Source organism: Anguilla anguilla, chromosome 13 (assembly GCF_013347855.1).
Source record: "Anguilla anguilla isolate fAngAng1 chromosome 13, fAngAng1.pri, whole genome shotgun sequence".
In the NCBI taxonomy this organism is placed as follows: domain Eukaryota; kingdom Metazoa; phylum Chordata; class Actinopteri; order Anguilliformes; family Anguillidae; genus Anguilla; species Anguilla anguilla.
In genome coordinates, this window is record NC_049213.1 from 380001 (window position 1) to 398833 (window position 18833).

Consider the following 18833-nt stretch of genomic DNA (forward strand, 5'->3'; position numbering starts at 1 on the left):
TCTTTTCTCTCAGAGGAGTGGGTGCGTCCAGTGATGAAGAGGGACAAGCAGGTTCTCCTTCACTGGGGATATTCACCTGACAGGTACACCTTCACTGTCACTAAGGGTAGAATATCATGTCACATGGATTGATATACAGTGCCTTCGGAAAGTATTCAGACCCCTTCACATATTTCACATTTTGTTATGTTACAGTCTTATTCTAAAATTGATTAAATTCATTTTTATTCTCATCAATCTACACACAATACCCCATAATGACAAAGCAAAAACAGGTTTTTCACTTTTTTTTCCCCTTTTTTTTGCAAATTTATAAAAATTAAAAAAAACAACTGAAATATCACATTCACATTTCAGACCCTTTGCTATGACACTCAAAATTGAGCTCAGGTACATCTTCTTTCCATTGATCATACTTGTTTCTACAACTTGATTGGAGTAAACCTGTGGTAAATTCAATTGATTGGACATGCTTTGTTAAGGCACACACCTGTCTATATGAGGTCAGTGTTGCCAGATCAGATTGACAGTTTCCAGCCCAATCACAACGTAAAACCCGCCCACTTCAATAAAAACCAGCCCAAATCATAACAGGGTTTTAGCCTGCTGTATTAGGGTGTGCTGCGGTCCACGGGGGTGGGGGCGGGGTTGGCGGGTGTGGGCGCGAGGAATTATGTGTTATGCATTTCGCTAACACCGCTAATTAAATCAACCGGCAGTATTTATTTATTTATTTATTATCCTTTATTTAACCAGGAAGGTCCCATTGAGATACAATATCGCTTCTGCCAGGGAGTCCTGGTCAAGATGGCAGCAGAAAAATAAAAGTTTCATATTAAAAACATACCAAAAAAAAAAAAAAAGACAGACATACAAGGATCAGGAGCTAAAAGGCACTTGTTGCTAAAAGCAATAACATTGTTCAGTAAAAACTGATTTTAACATATTTTTAAACATGTCAAGAGAGGGTAAGGATTTCAGATTAAGAATGCCTTGTAACTCATTCCAGACATGCGGGGCATGAAAGGAAAAGGCTGATTTACCCAGTTCTGTTTGAGTACTTGGGACCATGAGGAGAATTTTCTGCATCAGAGAAACAGTACTGGGATTTTCTGTGCTGCTTTTTGGTAATATTATTTTCACAATAGTTTCAAAAACCCGCCTAATTTTGACAAAAGTAGCCCAAATGTCATCTACCAGCCCAACGCTATTTTTCCCCGCCCAACATAATCAAAAGGAGCCCAATATGGCAATACTGTATAAGGTCCCACAGTTGACAGTGCATGTCAGAGCAAAAACCAAGCCATGAAGTCGAAGGAATTGCCTGTAGACCTCCAAGACAGGGTTGTGTCGAGGTACAGATCTGGGGATGGGTACAAAAAATGTATGCAGCATTGAATGTACTGAAGAACACAGTGGTCTCCATTATTCCTCTGTAGAGATGGGAGAACCTTCCAGAAGGACAACCATCTTTGCAGCACTCCACTAATCAAAGCCTTTATGGTAGAGTGGCCAGACGAAAGCCACTCCTCAGTAAAAGGCACATGACAGCCTGCTTCGAATTTACCAAAAGGCACCTAAAGGACTCTCAGACCATGAGAAACAAGATTCCCTAGTCTGATGAAACCAAGATTGAACTCTTTAGCCACAATGCCAAGCGTCATGTCTGGAGGAAACCAGGCACCGCTCATCACCTGGCCAATACCATCCCTACGGTGAAGCATGGTGGTGGCAGCTTCATGCTGTGGGGATGTTTTTGAGCAGCAGGAACTGGGAGACTAGTCAGGATCGAAGGAAAGATGAATGGAGCAAAGTACAGAGAGAACCTTTATGAAAGCATGCACCAGAGCAATCAGGACCTCAGACTGGGGTGAATGTTCACCTTCCAACAGGACAGCGACCCTAAGCACACAGCCAAGACAATGCAGGAGTGGCTTCGGGACAAGTTTGTGAATGTCCTTGAGAATGTCCAACCAGAGCCTGGACTTGAACCTAATCGAATATCTCTGGAGAGATCTGAAAATAGCTGTGCAGCAATGCTCCCCATCCAACCTGACAGAGCTTGAGAGGATCTGCAGAGAAGAATGGGAGAAATATCCCAAATACAGGTGTGCCAAGCTTGTAGTGTCATAGCCAAGAAGACTTGAGGCTGTAATCGCTGCCAAAGGTGCCTCAACAAAGTACTGAGTAAAGGGTCTGAACATTTTTGTAGATATGATATTTCAGTTTTTTATTTTTATAGAAAGGAAAGATGGGAGCCCGCACTCTTAATGAATAGATGTAGATTCTGAATGTCTACGCAATGTCCAAATAGGAATAAAAATGAAAATGATTTTGTTGCGTAGACATTCATAATCTATATCTATTCATCAAGAGTGCGGGCTCCCGTCTTTCCTTTCTATGATTATCTGTGAGAAGCCAATGCACCATTTATTTGTTATATAGCCGAGTTTGTTAAAAACTTCTTTGAGCGCATGGGTTGGTAATTCTTTTTTTGTACAGTTTTTTATTTTTAATAAATTTGCAAACATTTCTAAAAATCTGTTTTCGCTTTGTCATTATGGGGTATTGTGTGTAGATTGATGAAAATAAAAATGAATTTAATCTGTCTTATAATAAGGCTGTAACATAACAAAATGTGGAAAAGTGAAGGGCTCTGAATACTTCCCAAAGGCTCTGTATATCACAATATCTTTTTTTAAATAAAAATTTGGCATCTGCGGTTCCACATGAATCTAAGAATGTTGACTAACTAACTGTTGGTTTGGGAGAGTGAAGGCAATCTGTAGTTCTCCTCCAATACACGTACCAGCCAGCCAGATGCTTCTTTTCATACTGCAGCCACAAGCCGCACACGTGCAGAGAAGGAGTTTGTACGTGTGAGCAGAGAGCTAGCCTTGGGCACCTGGACAGGCAGCAGGAGTCTTTTGAGCAATGAATAACACTATACCCCCAACTATATCCCTCCCACATCCCTGAGTGGCACAAAGCCCCCGACTGTATCCCTCCCACATCCCCGAACAACACTATACCCCTGACTGTATCCCACCCACATCCCCGAACAACACTATACCCCTGACTGTATCCCACCCACATCCCTGAACAACACTATACCCCTGACTGTATCCCTCCCACATCCCTGAACAACACTATACCCCTGACTGTATCCCTCCCACATCCCTGAACAACACTATACCCCTGACTGTATCCCTCCCACATCCCTGAACAACACTATACCCCTGACTGTATCCCTCCCACATCCCTGAACAACACTATACCCCTGACTGTATCCCTCCCACATCCCTGAACAACACTAGACCCCTGACTGTATCCCACCCACATCCCTGAACAACACTATACCCCTGACTGTATCCCTCCCACATCCCTGAACAACACTATACCCCTGACTGTATCCCTCCCACATCCCTGAACAACACTATACCCCTGACTGTATCCCTCCCACATCCCTGAACAACACTATACCCCTGACTGTATCCCTCCCACATCCCCGAACAACACTATACCCCTGACTGTATCCCTCCCACATCCCTGAACAACACTATACCCCTGACTGTATCCCTCCCACATCCCTGAGCAACACTATACCCCTGACTGTATCCCTCCCACATCCCTAAACAACACTATACCCCTGACTGTATCCCTCCCACATCCCTAAACAACACTATAACCTAACCTATGGACAGTTAGCCTACCTGCATGTCTTTGGACTGTGGGTGGAAATGGAAGTACCCAGAGCAAACCCATGTGGACACGAGGAGAACATGCAAATTCCACACAAGCCGAGATTCAAACGATTATATTCCTGTGAGACAACAGTGCTACCAGCTGCACCACCGTGCCACCAGTATTAGGACTGGAAATAGCTAATGATTAGGTAATTACCTCTGGTAAAAGAAAAAGGTAAATACAAAGAAATTAAATTTTAAACACTTTGAAAGGCCTCTACACTTCAGGTGACTACCTTGTATTTATCAAAGGTTTAGGTTTATTGAGTTTAATTGTGTACCTCCTAGAAATTTAGACAATACCTACACCTACATCTACATCTACACTAAGAACACCTCTTCTATTATCAATTAATTCAACTAACTGTTGTAATAACATATTTAGATTGGTAATAGCTTAATTTTGTACTTCCTAGGAATTAAGGCAGTATTTTCCTAGAAACAAACTTATCTTTCATAGTAATTTTTTACTTTTACACCCATTTAAGTGTTTATTAGATTTGCATAGGGAATGCATGGATAATGGGGATAATGAAGTATTATATCTATTTATCTATCTATGTACAGTATTGTTTTTACAATCTGTATTTATTTTAAAATGTCTTCTATGAGGCATTTTTGTTATTTGACACTTTGATGTGACTCATAAAGTTTGAATGACCACATTCTCTCCAAAGAAAAAATAAGATAAGAAAAAATATGGGGCCAAGTTATTTAAAATAATTTGGGAAACATTGGGTAGCATTGCTTTGGAAAAGAGCTTGTTTAATTTGTGTGCTAAGACAGCCAATATTGATTTTGACTCATTTTGATATCAATACTTTGAATGGCAGGCCTATATTTTGCAAGTTTTAATTAATGACTTACAGATTATGCATGTGTGAGTAACTTGACATTTTTATATGTCTTCAGATATCATTTTTTTAAACTGTTTATTATAAGTAACAACAGTAATGCATATAATTGAAGGCTATGAGAAACCTGCATATGCACAAATACATGCAAACACACATGCATTCTTGTTGAAAGAAACACATCGGTATGGATTCAGTCATTTGTCCTATACCACGAATGACAAATAAATGAAAATGTTTGTCATATTTTTAAATGGAAGTATTTTTAATGGGCTGTTGTATACACGACAGACCCACTAATTGTTTGTATGTCAGTAGAGGATTTATAAGCTTGGCTAACATTAATTTAGAAATGTGGTGTTTGCAAGGTAGCTACAGTAGCCTAGTTAAAAAGTAGCTAACAGTAGGAACACCAGTGGGCAGAATTATTGATTGTGGTCCTGGAGCTTTTGTGATGAGATAATCAATCCGCAGGAAGAAGGATAAAAAAGGCTAAATCACCCAAGTTTGGGGCTTTAATGTGTGGATGTGTGTAGTTGTTTGTGAATTCTATCTGTTTACATGCGGTCAGAAGGTATAGAAGTTAATGCTGCTAAGAGCAGAGAGTCTGTGGTCATTGTGGTTATTTCTGTAGGAAACCCTGAAAAGTGCCAAACTCTCGGCCGTGTGTAGGTATGGGGCATGCCCCGGCAAGGTGTTAACTTGGCGGATGGCATACCTGTGGTAATTGTTTTTAACCAGTGGTAATTACCCAGTTGTGTGCTATTCATACCATGTGTTTACTAGGGGACTGTAAAAGGAAGCAATACCATTTAATTTAGCTTCTGTGCCATATGATAATCTGCTATTTAACATAAGAATGTCAAAGAATAAATGTGCAAGATCAACACAGATGAGCAAAATGAATAAAAGAGACAGCCAGCGGTGCCTCGGCTCGCTGTGGCTTGAAAGAAGAACGTTGCACAAATGAAGCGCAGTGTTACCGCCATTTGAGATGCTAAGCCTGAGCGTGTCAAATCACATCAGTCGTTATTATCCCAGAGGGAGTCTTGCAGGAGAGACAGGGTCAATAAAAGGAACATTTACGGCATGAATACTACACCAGGGGATCTCAAACGCCAGTCCTGGATGACAGCAGTCTGTGTTGGTTATTGTCCTTTCAATCAGCAGCCTGTTTAGCCCTGTTTAACCAATCAATGACTTAAATTAAGCGCAAATGCACCAAAAAGCAGTGGATGCAGCAGCCCTGCAGGGTTCGAGTTTGAAGTCTCTGCACTACACCCAGGTTTTAGTCCTCACGCTGATGCACACAGCGATGATCTGGAGAAACGAACATGAAGCCATCGCTTGCTTGGATACGGACGCGGTTTTATAGCATATAGCATGATATGCACAATATCCAAAAAATCATATTGTGCTTGCAGCTTGAATTTAAGCTGGTGTATGAAATACCGACAATGTACTCGTCCCATTCCGTGTTATGGAGTGTTTTGTCAGGGTGCAGCGGGATGTGGGCGGGGACTGTTGGCAGTGTGTCTGTGCAAGATTTGGTGCTTTGGAGTGTTTTGGTGCTGGGCCTGTGGGAGCCTTGGTGCTTTGGAGCGTTTAGGCGCTGGGTCTGTGGGAGCCTTGGTGCTTTGGAGCGTTTTGTGTGGGAGGTGAGTGTTAGCGGTGTGTGTGTGTTGACAACACGTTCTCATTCCCAAATCGTCAAATATTGCAGCTCGGGCAAGGGCCCTTCTCGTCACTATTCGACGGGTTGGAAAGCCTTGGGCGTCTTGGGTTGACGAGTGAGGTAACCCATTGAATTGAATTACCACTTTGGCGGATTTTGACGCTATAGACAGACAGTAGCCTGAACCTCAGCGCAAATTCGGAGCTCGTATTTGTAGATAATCAATACTATTGTGACCGATTTGAATTTAATTACTTAAAAACACATACACATACACCGAAATATACCAGAAATTATTTCATTTTAATACTATAGGCTACACGGAAAATTATTTTAAAAACATCAACATAAACCTAGGCTAATGCATGCTGGGTTATCTAGTTTATTTGGAGTGCCTAGTAGTCCATGGGCTACCTCACTCGTCAACCCAAGATGCCCAAGGCTTTCCAACGTGTCGAATAGTGACGAGAAGGGCCCTTGCCCAAGCTGCAATATGGCCATGGTAAATTTTTTGAAGTCATTTAGGGACCAAGGATCATGTTATTTTAAATCCCCATCCCTAGTGTTGAAGTGCTGGGTCTGGGGGAGCCTTGGTGCTTTGGAGCGTTTTGACGCTGGGTCTGGGGGAGCCTTGGTGCTTTGGAGCGTTTAGGCGCTGGGTCTGGGGGAGCCTTGGTGCTTTGGAGCGTTTAGGCACTGGGTCTGGGGGAGCCTTGGTGCTTTGGAGCATTTAGGCACTGGGTCTGGGGGAGCCTTGGTGCTTTGGAGCGTTTAGGCGCTGGGTCTGGGGGAGCCTTGGTGCTTTGGAGCGTTTTGGTGCTGGGTCTGTGTTCACTGAGCTGTACTGCTGCCTCACAGCTACGACACCTGGATTCCTGCCAGCGAGGTGGAGGCCGCTGTGGAAGACCCCCCCAGTCCAGAGAAACCCAGGAAGGTGAGTGTGGGTGGGGGGGGGGTCACTTTTTATCATTAATTTAGTTATCTATTTATTTACCAATCTGAATGCCTGCCTACCTTTATTTAACCAGGTTGCTCATCAGGGAGCTCCATTATTAATTGTCATGACAATCTGACAGATTGGGCTAGATTGTTTTAGCCAATCACATGAAAGGGGTGATAATTTGGCCAAATGTAGAGAGTCTGTTTTTGGGGAAATCTGGGTTAACATCCCAGCTCTTCAGAATATTGTCATCTCTTATGACCGCAATACCAAGGACCTTGGCGGACCTTGGCTTGACGTGTCTTCCCAAGGACAGTAACTCCGCCCCCACAAAAAGCATTCTGGGGCACCGGGGCAGTGCTGGTTTTTGTGTTACTCAGCCCTTCATTGATGTCGATGACGTGGTTACCTCACCTTTAGCGCCTGGAAAGTTGAGGATCCGCTCGCTTTTCCCTGACAGGTGCATGCCAAGTGGATCCTGGACCTGGACCAGTTCAACGAATGGATGAACGAGGAAGACTATGAGGTGGGCGAGGGTGGCCCCAGGAGGAAGAGGATCTCGGCCAAGACCCTGACGGACGAGGTGTCTACGCCGGACGAGCGGCGGGACAGGAAGCCGGGCAGCGCCAAGAAGAGGAAGCGCTCGCCTTCGCCGTCCCCGACCCCGCCCCCCCAGGAGAGTAAGAAGAAGAACACCAAGAAGGGGTATGTCCTGTCCCGTCCCGCCCTCCCCGAGCACCACCCTGTGCATGATCACCACCTGTTTCACCCCTTTGCCAGAAACTTCCATAGCTGCCGTTAAGACTTTTAATATTTGGGGTGGTGTAGAGCAGACCTGGGTAAGTCTGGACTAAAAAGCAGAGGTGATCATGCCTTCTCTGTTAGGGCTCTGGAAAAGCCTTCCTGCTATGGATCAGTCTGCAGATCAGTGTTCATCTTCCTTTCAATCAGTCTAAACTCACTTTCAAAGTGTTGCTTTCCTGAATGGCTAGATGTTTATTTTAAATATTCATTTTTGTTCTTATTTTTCACCATTTTATTTTCCCCAAATGATTGTTTCTTTTTTATATTTAATTTATATTAAAAAATTGAATTATTTTATCTCCGTAAAGCATTTTGTGCTGTATATGCTTGATAAGTACTATACAAATAAAGATATTTTTATTATCATTATTTGAGATCAGTCACAAGCCTAAACACGCCCTGGGGACTGAATTGGTGGACATGGTCAGTTGTGGTAAAGCCAGATTGGGCTGGTATTTATTGACAAGGTTCAGAGAGAGAGATGCGGAGTGAAAATAAAGCTTCACTGTTAACCTGGGATCCTGGGTGAAAAATCAGTTAGAAAAAAGCAAACGAGTGGTTTGCTGTTGGTTTGAGTTTTTTGTTTGAGGTTCTCTTGCTGGTGCAGTCTCTGGTCTTAGACACAGGTAAAATCACACATTTAAACACTTTTTAAGGTGCATGTATCACCTCTCCCAGAGAGAGCTCAGTCACAGAGTACTGTATAACACAAGGGCTGGGTTAATTACATATATTGAATACTGGTATAGGCTGGTCAAATCTGAAAAAATTTCAACTCAACAAAGTTTTTTTTTTCTTGTGGAAAATCTATGAAATTTAACTCACTTGGTTCAGCTGGACATTTAATGCAGTCTAAAGGGTTCATTTCCAGCTGTGGGAACGGCAGAGGTTTCACCCAAAACTTTTAAAGCACACTTCACCCGATGATGTGCACCACAGTGTATTGAATGGGTCTGTGATTGACAGCTCATCATACTGTAGCTCCATGCATTATCAGGTTAATGACTATGCGTCATTCCTGGTGTAACGTGTATTTGTGTGGGTGTGCGTGTGTGTACATGCGTATTTACATGTGTGTGTATGTGTGTGTGTGCATGCGCATGTGTACGTGTGTGTGTGTGTGTGTGTGTGTGTGTGTATGTGTATTTGTGTGTACATGTTTGTGTGCCTGTGTGTGTGTGTGTGTATGTGTGCGCATGTTTGTGTGTGTGCCCCGTGCCTGTATGCGTGTGTGTGCATGCTTGTATGTGTGCCTGCGTGTGTGTGTGTGTGCATGTTTGTGTGTGTGTGTGTGTATATGTGCGTGCCTGTATGTGTGCCTGCGCATGTGTGTGTACGTGTGTGTATATGCACATGTTTGTGTGTCTGCGTGCGTGTGTGTGTGTATGTCCATGTATGTGTGTGTGTGTGTGTGTGTGTGTGTGTGCATGCGCGTGCCTGTGTGCCTGTGTGTGTCTGCATCTCTCCAGACCTACAGCACCGTACACCAAATCGAAGCGGGGACACCGGGAGGAGGAGCAGGAGGACCTGACCAAAGAGCTGGACGAGCCCTCGCCTGTGCCTGCGGTGGAGGAGGTCACCCTGCCCAAAGCTGGTAGGGCTCACACCACTCCTCTAGCGCACAGCTAGCACTGCTCACGTCTGAGCCGACAGAGGCTGTGTCTATTAAAGCACTATACAAATAACGTTCAAATGTCAGCCAATCAAGTATCCTCCAATCAATATGCATTCATATCTGATTGGCTGACATTTAATAATGCGTTAAATAAATATTTATGTATTAAATTAGCTCGTTATTATATAATGCATTAATAAGCAGCATTCTAATAAATGTATGCCAGACAATTTACACACTTCACACTTATTGGCACCACTATATATTCTTATGAAAAGAAATATCAAAAGTATATTGCTGTTTGTATTTAACTTTTTAAAACTTTTTTATTAAAGCCTTTAGGAGTTATTAAATTGTGGCCCTTGGCTTCCTGTTTCACTGGGGCAGTAAATACGAGGTGACACTTGCCAAACTCCTTTAGTCCTCAGTCAACATGGGCAAGGTAAAGAGCACACAAATGAAATGAGACTAAAACTGGCAAAAAATAGGTAAAGAATTTAAGGACGTTTCAAACAACTGGAGCAACGATGAACCTGCCTGGAAGAGGATGCACATGTATTTTGCCCCTACACGCTGTGTAATGTAATTAAAGTCAAACAATTGTCCAAGGATTACAGTTATAGAATAGCCGAGGTTTGTTGCATCTTTAGGTTGCTCCAAAAATACATTTAGATGCAGTTCAGAAGGCTTTCCAGAATAAAGACTGTACTGTCAGCTATCCACATAAGTAAGTGCCTTAAGATTTCTAATGTCACTGGAACATTGTTTGGAAGCAGATTTGATGGTCAGATTACACAAACTCTGGCAGCCCATGCCTGTAGGCTAAACTCTGGCAGCCATTGGCTGTAGGCTAAACTCTGGCAGCCCATGTCTGTAGGTTAAACTCTGGCAGCCCATGTCTGTAGGCTAAACTCTGGCAGCCCATGTCTGTAGGCTAAACTCTGGCAGCCCTTGCCTGTAGGCTAAACTCTGGCAGCCCTTGCCTGTAGGCTAAACTCTGGCAGCCCTTGCTTGTAGGCTAAACTCTGGCAGCCCATGTCTGTAGGCTAAACTCTGGCAGCCGTTGCCTGTAGGCTAAACTCTGGCAGCCGTTGCCTGTAGGCTAAACTCTGGCAGCCCATGTCTGTAGGCTAAACTCTGGCAGCCCTTGCCTGTAGGCTAAACTCTGGCAGCCCATGTCTGTAGGCTAAACTCTGGCAACCCTTGCCTGTAGGCTAAACTCTGGCAGCCCTTGTCTGTAGGCTAAACTCTGGCAGCCCTTGCTTGTAGGCTAAACTCTGGCAGCCCATGTCCATAGACTAAACTCTGGCAACCCTTGCCTGTAGGCTAAACTCTGGCAGCCCTTGTCTGTAGGCTAAACTCTGGCAGCCCTTGCTTGTAGGCTAAACTCTGGCAGCCCATGTCCATAGACTAAACTCTGGCAGCCCATGTCTGTAGGCTAAACTCTGGAAATGGCTGGATCTTCCAGCAGGACAACAAGCCTTCATGCTCCTTCAAATCCACCAAAAATGTTAAATGACCACATTTCATGCTAAATAATTTTTCTTTAAAGAATAGGATTATATAATTTTCTCATACTACTGAGGATATAAATCATTTATGAAGTCAGTTTAATACAGCATTTTGGTTTCTGTTAATGGAGGATGTCAGTAATTCTGGAGGGCATTGCGTGTACAGTATGGCAGTCACATGTATTGTAACCTTATGTGGAATTCCCTCTGTCTGATAACCTTGGCTTCCTTCTTAATGCTTGCTTCTTAAAGTTATATAACAAAACAAGCCTGTTCTCTAAAGCATCGCCTTGATGTTTTTCTACAGTCAACACTAAGAAAGACTCAGAATCTACCCCGGTAAAAGGTGGCACTATGACTGACCTGGGTGAGTCCTTGGTGTTTTTCATATGCACTAGCCACTACCTTTTTCTCCTTGTTCTTCCCCTTACTCCCTCACTACCTGGTGTACATTCATCATTACTGCGTTATAAGGTGCATTAAAAAGAACCTCACTCTTTTTCCTTCTCTCTCTCATTCTTCCTGCCTTCTTATGATGAACAGATGAGCAGGAGGATGAGTCTATGGAAACAGTGGGGAAGGTAAGACTGTACAGGGATACCCGATTGGCCCTTAAGCGTAAGGTAGGAAAATGTATAACATAATAGCTCTCATATCTAGCACTTCCAGAACATTGGGAAACAGTCTAGTTAGATTCCCATGTAATTGTAAGATGGCATTATTGTGAGAACATCCCTCAAACCGGATTTGCAGTATATTTATTGTTCGGGGCTGCTTTAAGTTACAGAAAATGTTCCAGGGATGTCATGAACCTGCTTACTGTTAACATCCCATGATGGACATCAGCTAACTTTCCCACTAAAATGCACATCCCATATGCACAATGCAATATCTTTTTTTAAGTGGAATTTGTAAGAATCCCCTCAGATACCAAATAGCAGAAGTATTTGAGTGGCGAAGGAACGCACGTTGTCTTGCCTAGTGCTGCTGGATTAATGTTACCTTTATTATCTGACTCCAAAATAATTTTTTTAATCTTTCCTCTGTGCTAACCGTTGTACCAAGGAGTCTACTAATGAGGAACTCTCATTCATAGCCTTTTTCCGCCAGTCGTGTGGCTCTATACGGATCGCTATCTATCTTGGTAGATACGGACGTGCCTCTGGCTTGTGTATGCTACAAGGATACAATTGTGTATTTTGCAGTTGCATTAATGTATTGGTGAGTGACTATGGGGTGCAGATATCGTGAGTTCTAAGAGTGTGTTTGGACCTTAAAACCACTAGATGTGCAGTGGCAAGAGTTAAAGAGGAATGGCAGGATTAAGTGTTAACTTATTGTACAGTTTGTTAAATAATGGCAATATACAGTTATGCAAAATGTGGGTGAAGTGGAATGGTTGTATGTGTTGTACTCCTGTCAATCCAGGTTAATCTTGGTAGTACAGCTGGCTGCTGACTCATAGGTAACTTGAATTACCTACTGTTTCCCAGATCTTACTGATTACACAGTATATGGAAAACCTAAGGTTTACATAAAGCTGACCCAGGAGAATGTTTGCAGCTGTGCAGTATTGGGGCGATAGCATTATTATTAAACCATTATTATTAAACCTTAGGTTTAATAATGTAAAAAAAAAACCTGTATTAAACCTTGCCGACTCCCTGTCAGCACCATAAACACAGCCTGTTTTCCTTTGGGGGTCTGATTATGGGGCACACTTCTGTAAACCACTCTAAAGATGGTAAAATAGAATGACATTCCAAATCCAATACAGCAATGGTCCTTGTGACTTTAAAATCATATTTGTATGGGAAAAATGCTTTGGGAGTGGTTGCCCTAACCTATGAAATGTTCTGGAAAACAAATTGTCCACTGGGCTGACCCATACAGGGGCAACATAGCTCAGGAGGTAAGAGCGGTTGTCTGGCAGTCAGAGGGTTGCCGGTTTGATCCCCCCGCCCTGGGCGTGTCTAAGTATCCCTGAGCAAGACACCTAACCCCTAACTGCTCTGGTGAATGAGAGGCATCAATTGTAAAGCACTTTGGATAAAGGCGCTATATAAATGTAGTCCATTTACCATTTACCATACATGTGAGGTACATATCTGTATGTCTGTCTGTCTGGCTTTCCGTGCCGTCAGGAGGAAGAGGAAGGCTCCCCCAGCGTAAAGGGAGAGCCAGTGAAGAGCACCGACTTGCATGAAGACAACGTGACGGAGCAGACCCACCACATAATCATCCCCAGCTATGCTGCCTGGTTCGATTACAACAGGTATGTAAAAAGGCTTAAAAACAACTGAGTAAAACAAGACTTAAAAAGATGAATAATTTATTTTAAAAACACCAGCGGTACAAATGATCACCTTCTCACTCCTTCTCTGTCCCTACTGACACACTTAAGTAGGTTGAGCCAATCAAATGCACCTGGGTTACAATCACCATCAAATTAACAAATTAAATCAAACAATTAAATACAATCAATTAAAAGCAATTAAGCAATTGACTAGTGGGCCACTCCTTCACAAGGTACACATAATCACCACCAGCTATGCTGCCTGGTTCGATTACAACAGGTACACGTAATCATCCCCAGCTATGTTGCTTGGTTCCATTACAACAGGTACACATAATCATCCCCAGCTATGTTGCCTGGTTCGATTACAACAGGTACACAATCATCCCCAGCTATGTTGCCTGGTTCGATTATAACAGATACACATAATCACCACCAGCTATATTGCCTGGTTCGATTATAACAGGTACACATCATCATCCCCAGCTACTCCACCTGGTTCCATTACAACAGGTACAGGTAATCATCCCCAGCTACGCCGCCTGGTTCGATTACGACAGGTACACATAATCATCCCTCACCTGTGTTGCCTGGTTCCATTACAACAGGTACTGTCAGGGTGGGCGAGGGAATGGACCCAAACGCAGAGTGCAGGAAAAACACAAAACTCCAAAAATGGGGAGAACAAAGACCTTACTCACAACTCCACAAAAAGGGAACAAAAAGCCTCGCAGGGCAACTCTCACAAACACAAAGAAAACTCCAAAAAAAGCAAGAAACAAGACAATACAAAAGTCCTAAAGCACGTAGAAAACAGAACAGGGGCAGGAACACTCAGGGCAGAAACACGATCGGAGGCACGATCAGACAAACTAACAGACTACAACAAGCAGGCAGGGATCCAGCGCCTGAGTCCGGGAGAAGGGAAACTTAAATAGGCGCGACACAGACGAGACACAGGAGGGCACAATGAACAATCAGGCCACAGAGAAGGAAGGGAAATCGAGACAACCAGCAAACAATAATAGGATAATTGAAACCAATAATACAATTAAACAGGACACAAGACAGAGGTGCCGCCATCTGGCGGCCCAACCAGGAAAGACAAAGGGAAAAACACAGAACCCTGACAGGTACACATCATCATCCCCAGCTACGCCGCCTGGTTCCATTACAACAGGTACACATCATTATCCCCAGCTACTCCGCCTGGTTCCATTACAACAGGTACAGCTATGCTGCCTGGTTTGATTACAAGAGGTACACATAATCACCACCAGCTCTGCTGCCTGGTTCGATTATAACTGGTACACATAATCACCACCAGCTCTGCTGCCTGGTTTGATTATAACAGGTACACATAATCACCACCAGCCCTGCTGCCTGGTTCGATTATAACAGGTACACATAATCACCACCAGCTCTGCTGCCTGGTTGGATTATAACAGGTACACATAATCACCACCAGCTCTGCTGCCTGGTTCGATTATAACAGATACACATAATCATCCCCAGCTCTACTGCCTGGTTCAATTATAACTTGTTCAGGGCTCGCACGCGATGGCCCTTGCCTGCTACATACTGTGGGTCACACTTGCTTTGAGCTTGTGTAACTTGGTTATATTGTGAAGAAATATTGTGTAACAAACTCAAGATCAGGGCCACAAGCTCCTCCCACCTACATTCTAACTGTAGATCCTTCTCAGTGTAACATGCAGAGACTGAGAGATGCTCAGTGGAATATATTGAAGAGCATCTGGCTTTTCACACAGCTGAAATATGATTATGAGTGGAGGTCAGCAAAATTGGACATTTTTAAATCTGATTCAGATATACGCTGATTTTGGATGTGCTTACAAACGCTGTATCCGTTGTTTTTAGAAAGAAAAAGTATAGTTTGTTTTTAGAAAGTTTTATATTTACTTCAGTGTGCCAGTCAAAGTCAGTCAAAGCCTTTTAGGAATTTGAAAGTGATTTAAATCACCCAGAACTGATCGTGCTTGCCTCCCTCTCTCCCTCCCTCTCTCTCTCTCTCTCTCAGTGTACACGCAATAGAGCGCCGGGCCCTCCCAGAGTTCTTCAATGGGAAGAATAAATCCAAGACTCCAGAAATGTGAGCCTGTGTTGTTCAGGCTGTCTCAGTTTCTGACAGATCTGACATTCCCCCATTTTATAAAGTTTTATGAGAAGTTCTTATGGAATAAATCTTTTTTAACTGTTGGTCATGAAACACACTACTGAAATATTTAAAAAGGAGATTTCATGTGTTTCCCCCCCCCAGCACTAATGCTAAGAAACTGTTGGGTAATGAACTTTCCTACTACCTTGCTATTGTGTGCATGCTGAAATGAGTCATTTAAACTAAAGCTTCCATTTGTTTGTCAGTCAAATTTAAAAGCAAACATTTTTTTAAATAGAAAATATAAAAATGTTTGAATCTAGGCAATGAACGAACTAGGAAGTACTTTTTGAGGAGCGATAGTGGTGCTTATATTAATGCCCAGCTAGGGTGATATTAGCCATGCTGATAAACCTACATGAAAAAACTGGATTTGTTCTTCAGAACTGTTCAGGCATGAACACGCCCAACTTTCCTTTCATTTGCTCTGTATAGATAACAGCACTGGACAAAAAGGACTAGACTGGAGCTTGTAGTTCATGCTTCTGTCACTACTGTCGAATTACACTTAAGTGTGTGTAATTTTTTTGATAAACTGAAATTGAATTTGTTACTATGCAGCCCATTACTGACCTTTAGTGTTGTCCTCTAACTGTCATCTCAACACGTCTTTCTCTGAAGTTACCTAGCCTACAGGAACTTCATGATAGACACGTACCGCCTGAATCCCCAGGAGTACCTGACTTCCACCGCCTGCCGCAGGAACTTGGCAGGGGATGTGTGCGCCATCATGAGGTGAGGAGGACTTACTGCATCCGAAGACATGTCTGTGTTGTTCTGCTCAAGGTTTCTTCCTGCTATCAGTCAGGGAGTTTTTCCTTGCCACTGTTGCCCTAGGCTTACTCTTTGGGGGCCGGTTCTCTGTAAAGCTGCTTTGTGACAAAGCTCCTTTGTTAAAAGCTCTATACAAATAAAATTGAATTGAATGAAAGTCTGTGCTGTTTTCCATCTTTGCTGATTCGTCCATCAACAATTCGCAGAATAAGCTTTATTGGCAATGCAAGAGTCAGGCAGTTTTACGAAAGCATTTTAAGAATCCATTTGTGTCTATATCTGTTCCCATCCAGTTCTCTCATACAACAGTTCTCCAGTGTGCAGAGGCTGCTGATAGATGTGTCCTGATAGGCTGTCTGAGCAGGTGACCACAACCTCTGCCCTTTGCCCTCTGACCCCCCAGGGTTCATGCGTTTTTGGAGCAGTGGGGGCTGATCAACTATCAGGTGGACGCAGAGAGCCGCCCCACCCCCATGGGACCGCCCCCAACCTCCCATTTCCACGTGCTGGCCGACACGCCCTCCAGCCTTGTGCCCCTGCAGCCCAAAACCACACAGGTACCGCTGCCACAGCTTTCTGTGGAGGGTTTACCTGAGATTTGTGATGGAGAGTTCTAAATGTTCAAACATTAATATAATTACATTACTGCCATTCAGCAGTCACTTATGCAGAGTGACTAACGCAACTTTTGTATTTTTGCATAGCATCCATTTTTACAGCTGGACATATGCTTGACCAGTTCAGGTTAAGTAACTTGTTCAGTGGTACAAGCAGCTTACTGGGGAATTGAACCTGCACCCTTTAGGGTTCAAGCCCAGTTCCTAATCCATTATGTGACTATAGCGGCGTTTCCACCGCAGGAACATTACCCCGGAACTAGGAACCTTTTGAGGAACTCAGTGCGTTTCCACCGCAGGAACTAGGGTCTAAATTTAGTTCCGGGGGCTTTATTTTACCCCCAAAAAAGTTCCTGCTCGCGGGGTAGTACTTTCCGAAAGTACAGGAACCTTTTGGGTGGAGCTTGCAGCGCTGAACATTTCTGATTGGTCGAGTACTCGCAGCATTTTTTTGTGTTTATTTTCAACCGCCATGTTTAAAAATATGCAACCGCAAACCAATTTATTTTCATAATAACTTCAAATCAAACTTGTATGTTATGCGGCGCAGTAGCCTAGTTTTGGTTATAGCCTTCCGGATTTTCTTTGTTAGCCCGTTGTAATTGACTCAAAACGTTTGATACAGTTATGTGAAGTATGCGGTAGTTCTGCGTAATTCACATTGGTGATACAGTAAAAGCAAACTGGAAATCACCTTCCGCACTTTTTGTCAGGGTAAAATAACAGGTTAATTCTAGTAATCGTCCCTTTAGCTTTTTCAGACTGCTGTAATTTTACTCTGCCATTCTTCAATTCCACAAAAAGACCAGGAAGACTATGGACTCATTTATGGTGCATGGTTCGCATCTGGAGGGCACACTTCGCTGCTCGGCTAGCAGTAACTTTGAAGGAAAGCAAACGGAGGCTGTACCACTACTAATTAAAATTTTCACGCAAGTCCGAGTTTTCGTTCTATTCTTGTCATTTTGCGATTAGCCTATATGGAATTGACGATGAGAAAGTAATCAAACAGCAAATTGTTTACAACGTGTGCATGTTTTCTGCTGTTGTTGCCAGTTATACATATAAATGTGAATGCATTCTGTCGCTTCGGATGACAAGACATGAAAGCGAATGTTCGCATAAAAACATAATGAATGTGTTTGAGAGGATATATAAAACAGTTACAATCTGACTATTGGCCTGTTATATCCTATTTGTTGCATAACAACGGTCCAAGTTCAACTACCAACGACAGTTGTGCTTGACAACGGTAAAATATGCCCAAACGGCTGCAGAAGAATATTTAAATTCCAGGTGATTAAATCGATAAAAAAAATAAATACAAAAGTAACCATATATAATCATTGTTGGTGACCCGTTGTATATAAGTGGAATAAACCCCTCCGGGCTGTCCCGGTTATTAGAAAATAATGTAGGCTACTTCGGTGGTAGTATGGGGTTACAGAAGAAATCATAGGGCAGATGGACCGACGACGACGTCGCTTTTTCATACGTCAGTGGGCTAATTTGCCTAATCTTCGCGGGACTTTAGACCGCGGTGGAAACGCAGACAACCATGGGCTGAAGGAACCTTTTAGTTCCTTGAAAAGTAGTTCCTGGGACTTTTGGTGGAAACACGGCTTATGCCACCCAAATGTGTCCTTCAGCCGGAGGGTTGGCTTGCCAGATTGAGGAAATTCCACACAAGGCTACAGTGTGAGTGTTGTTGTTTTTCTTACGTATGTTGTGTTGGAGAAACGGGCGGTAGAACTGCAGCTGCGGTGTAACTTCTTGTTTTACTCACACCCCCTCTCTTTCCCCCCTACCCCCCGCCCCCCCA

The 18833-nt window shown here is 43.2% G+C and overlaps 1 protein-coding gene across 1 annotated transcript in view; it reads left to right on the forward strand.

The window, feature by feature from the left end:
- smarcc2 (SWI/SNF related, matrix associated, actin dependent regulator of chromatin, subfamily c, member 2) overlaps nucleotides 1-18833 on the forward strand; it is a gene marked incomplete at its 3' end in the record, with an annotated part of 41813 nt that overhangs the window by 12208 nt on the left and 10772 nt on the right. The window contains exons 7-16 of the mRNA XM_035388485.1: nucleotides 14-83; nucleotides 7134-7209; nucleotides 7676-7920; nucleotides 9489-9613; nucleotides 11453-11512; nucleotides 11689-11726; nucleotides 13290-13420; nucleotides 15483-15554; nucleotides 16242-16355; nucleotides 16798-16951. Of these exons, the coding sequence (XP_035244376.1) occupies nucleotides 14-83; nucleotides 7134-7209; nucleotides 7676-7920; nucleotides 9489-9613; nucleotides 11453-11512; nucleotides 11689-11726; nucleotides 13290-13420; nucleotides 15483-15554; nucleotides 16242-16355; nucleotides 16798-16951 (1085 nt within the window). The remainder of the gene's footprint in view (nucleotides 1-13; nucleotides 84-7133; nucleotides 7210-7675; nucleotides 7921-9488; nucleotides 9614-11452; nucleotides 11513-11688; nucleotides 11727-13289; nucleotides 13421-15482; nucleotides 15555-16241; nucleotides 16356-16797; nucleotides 16952-18833) is intronic.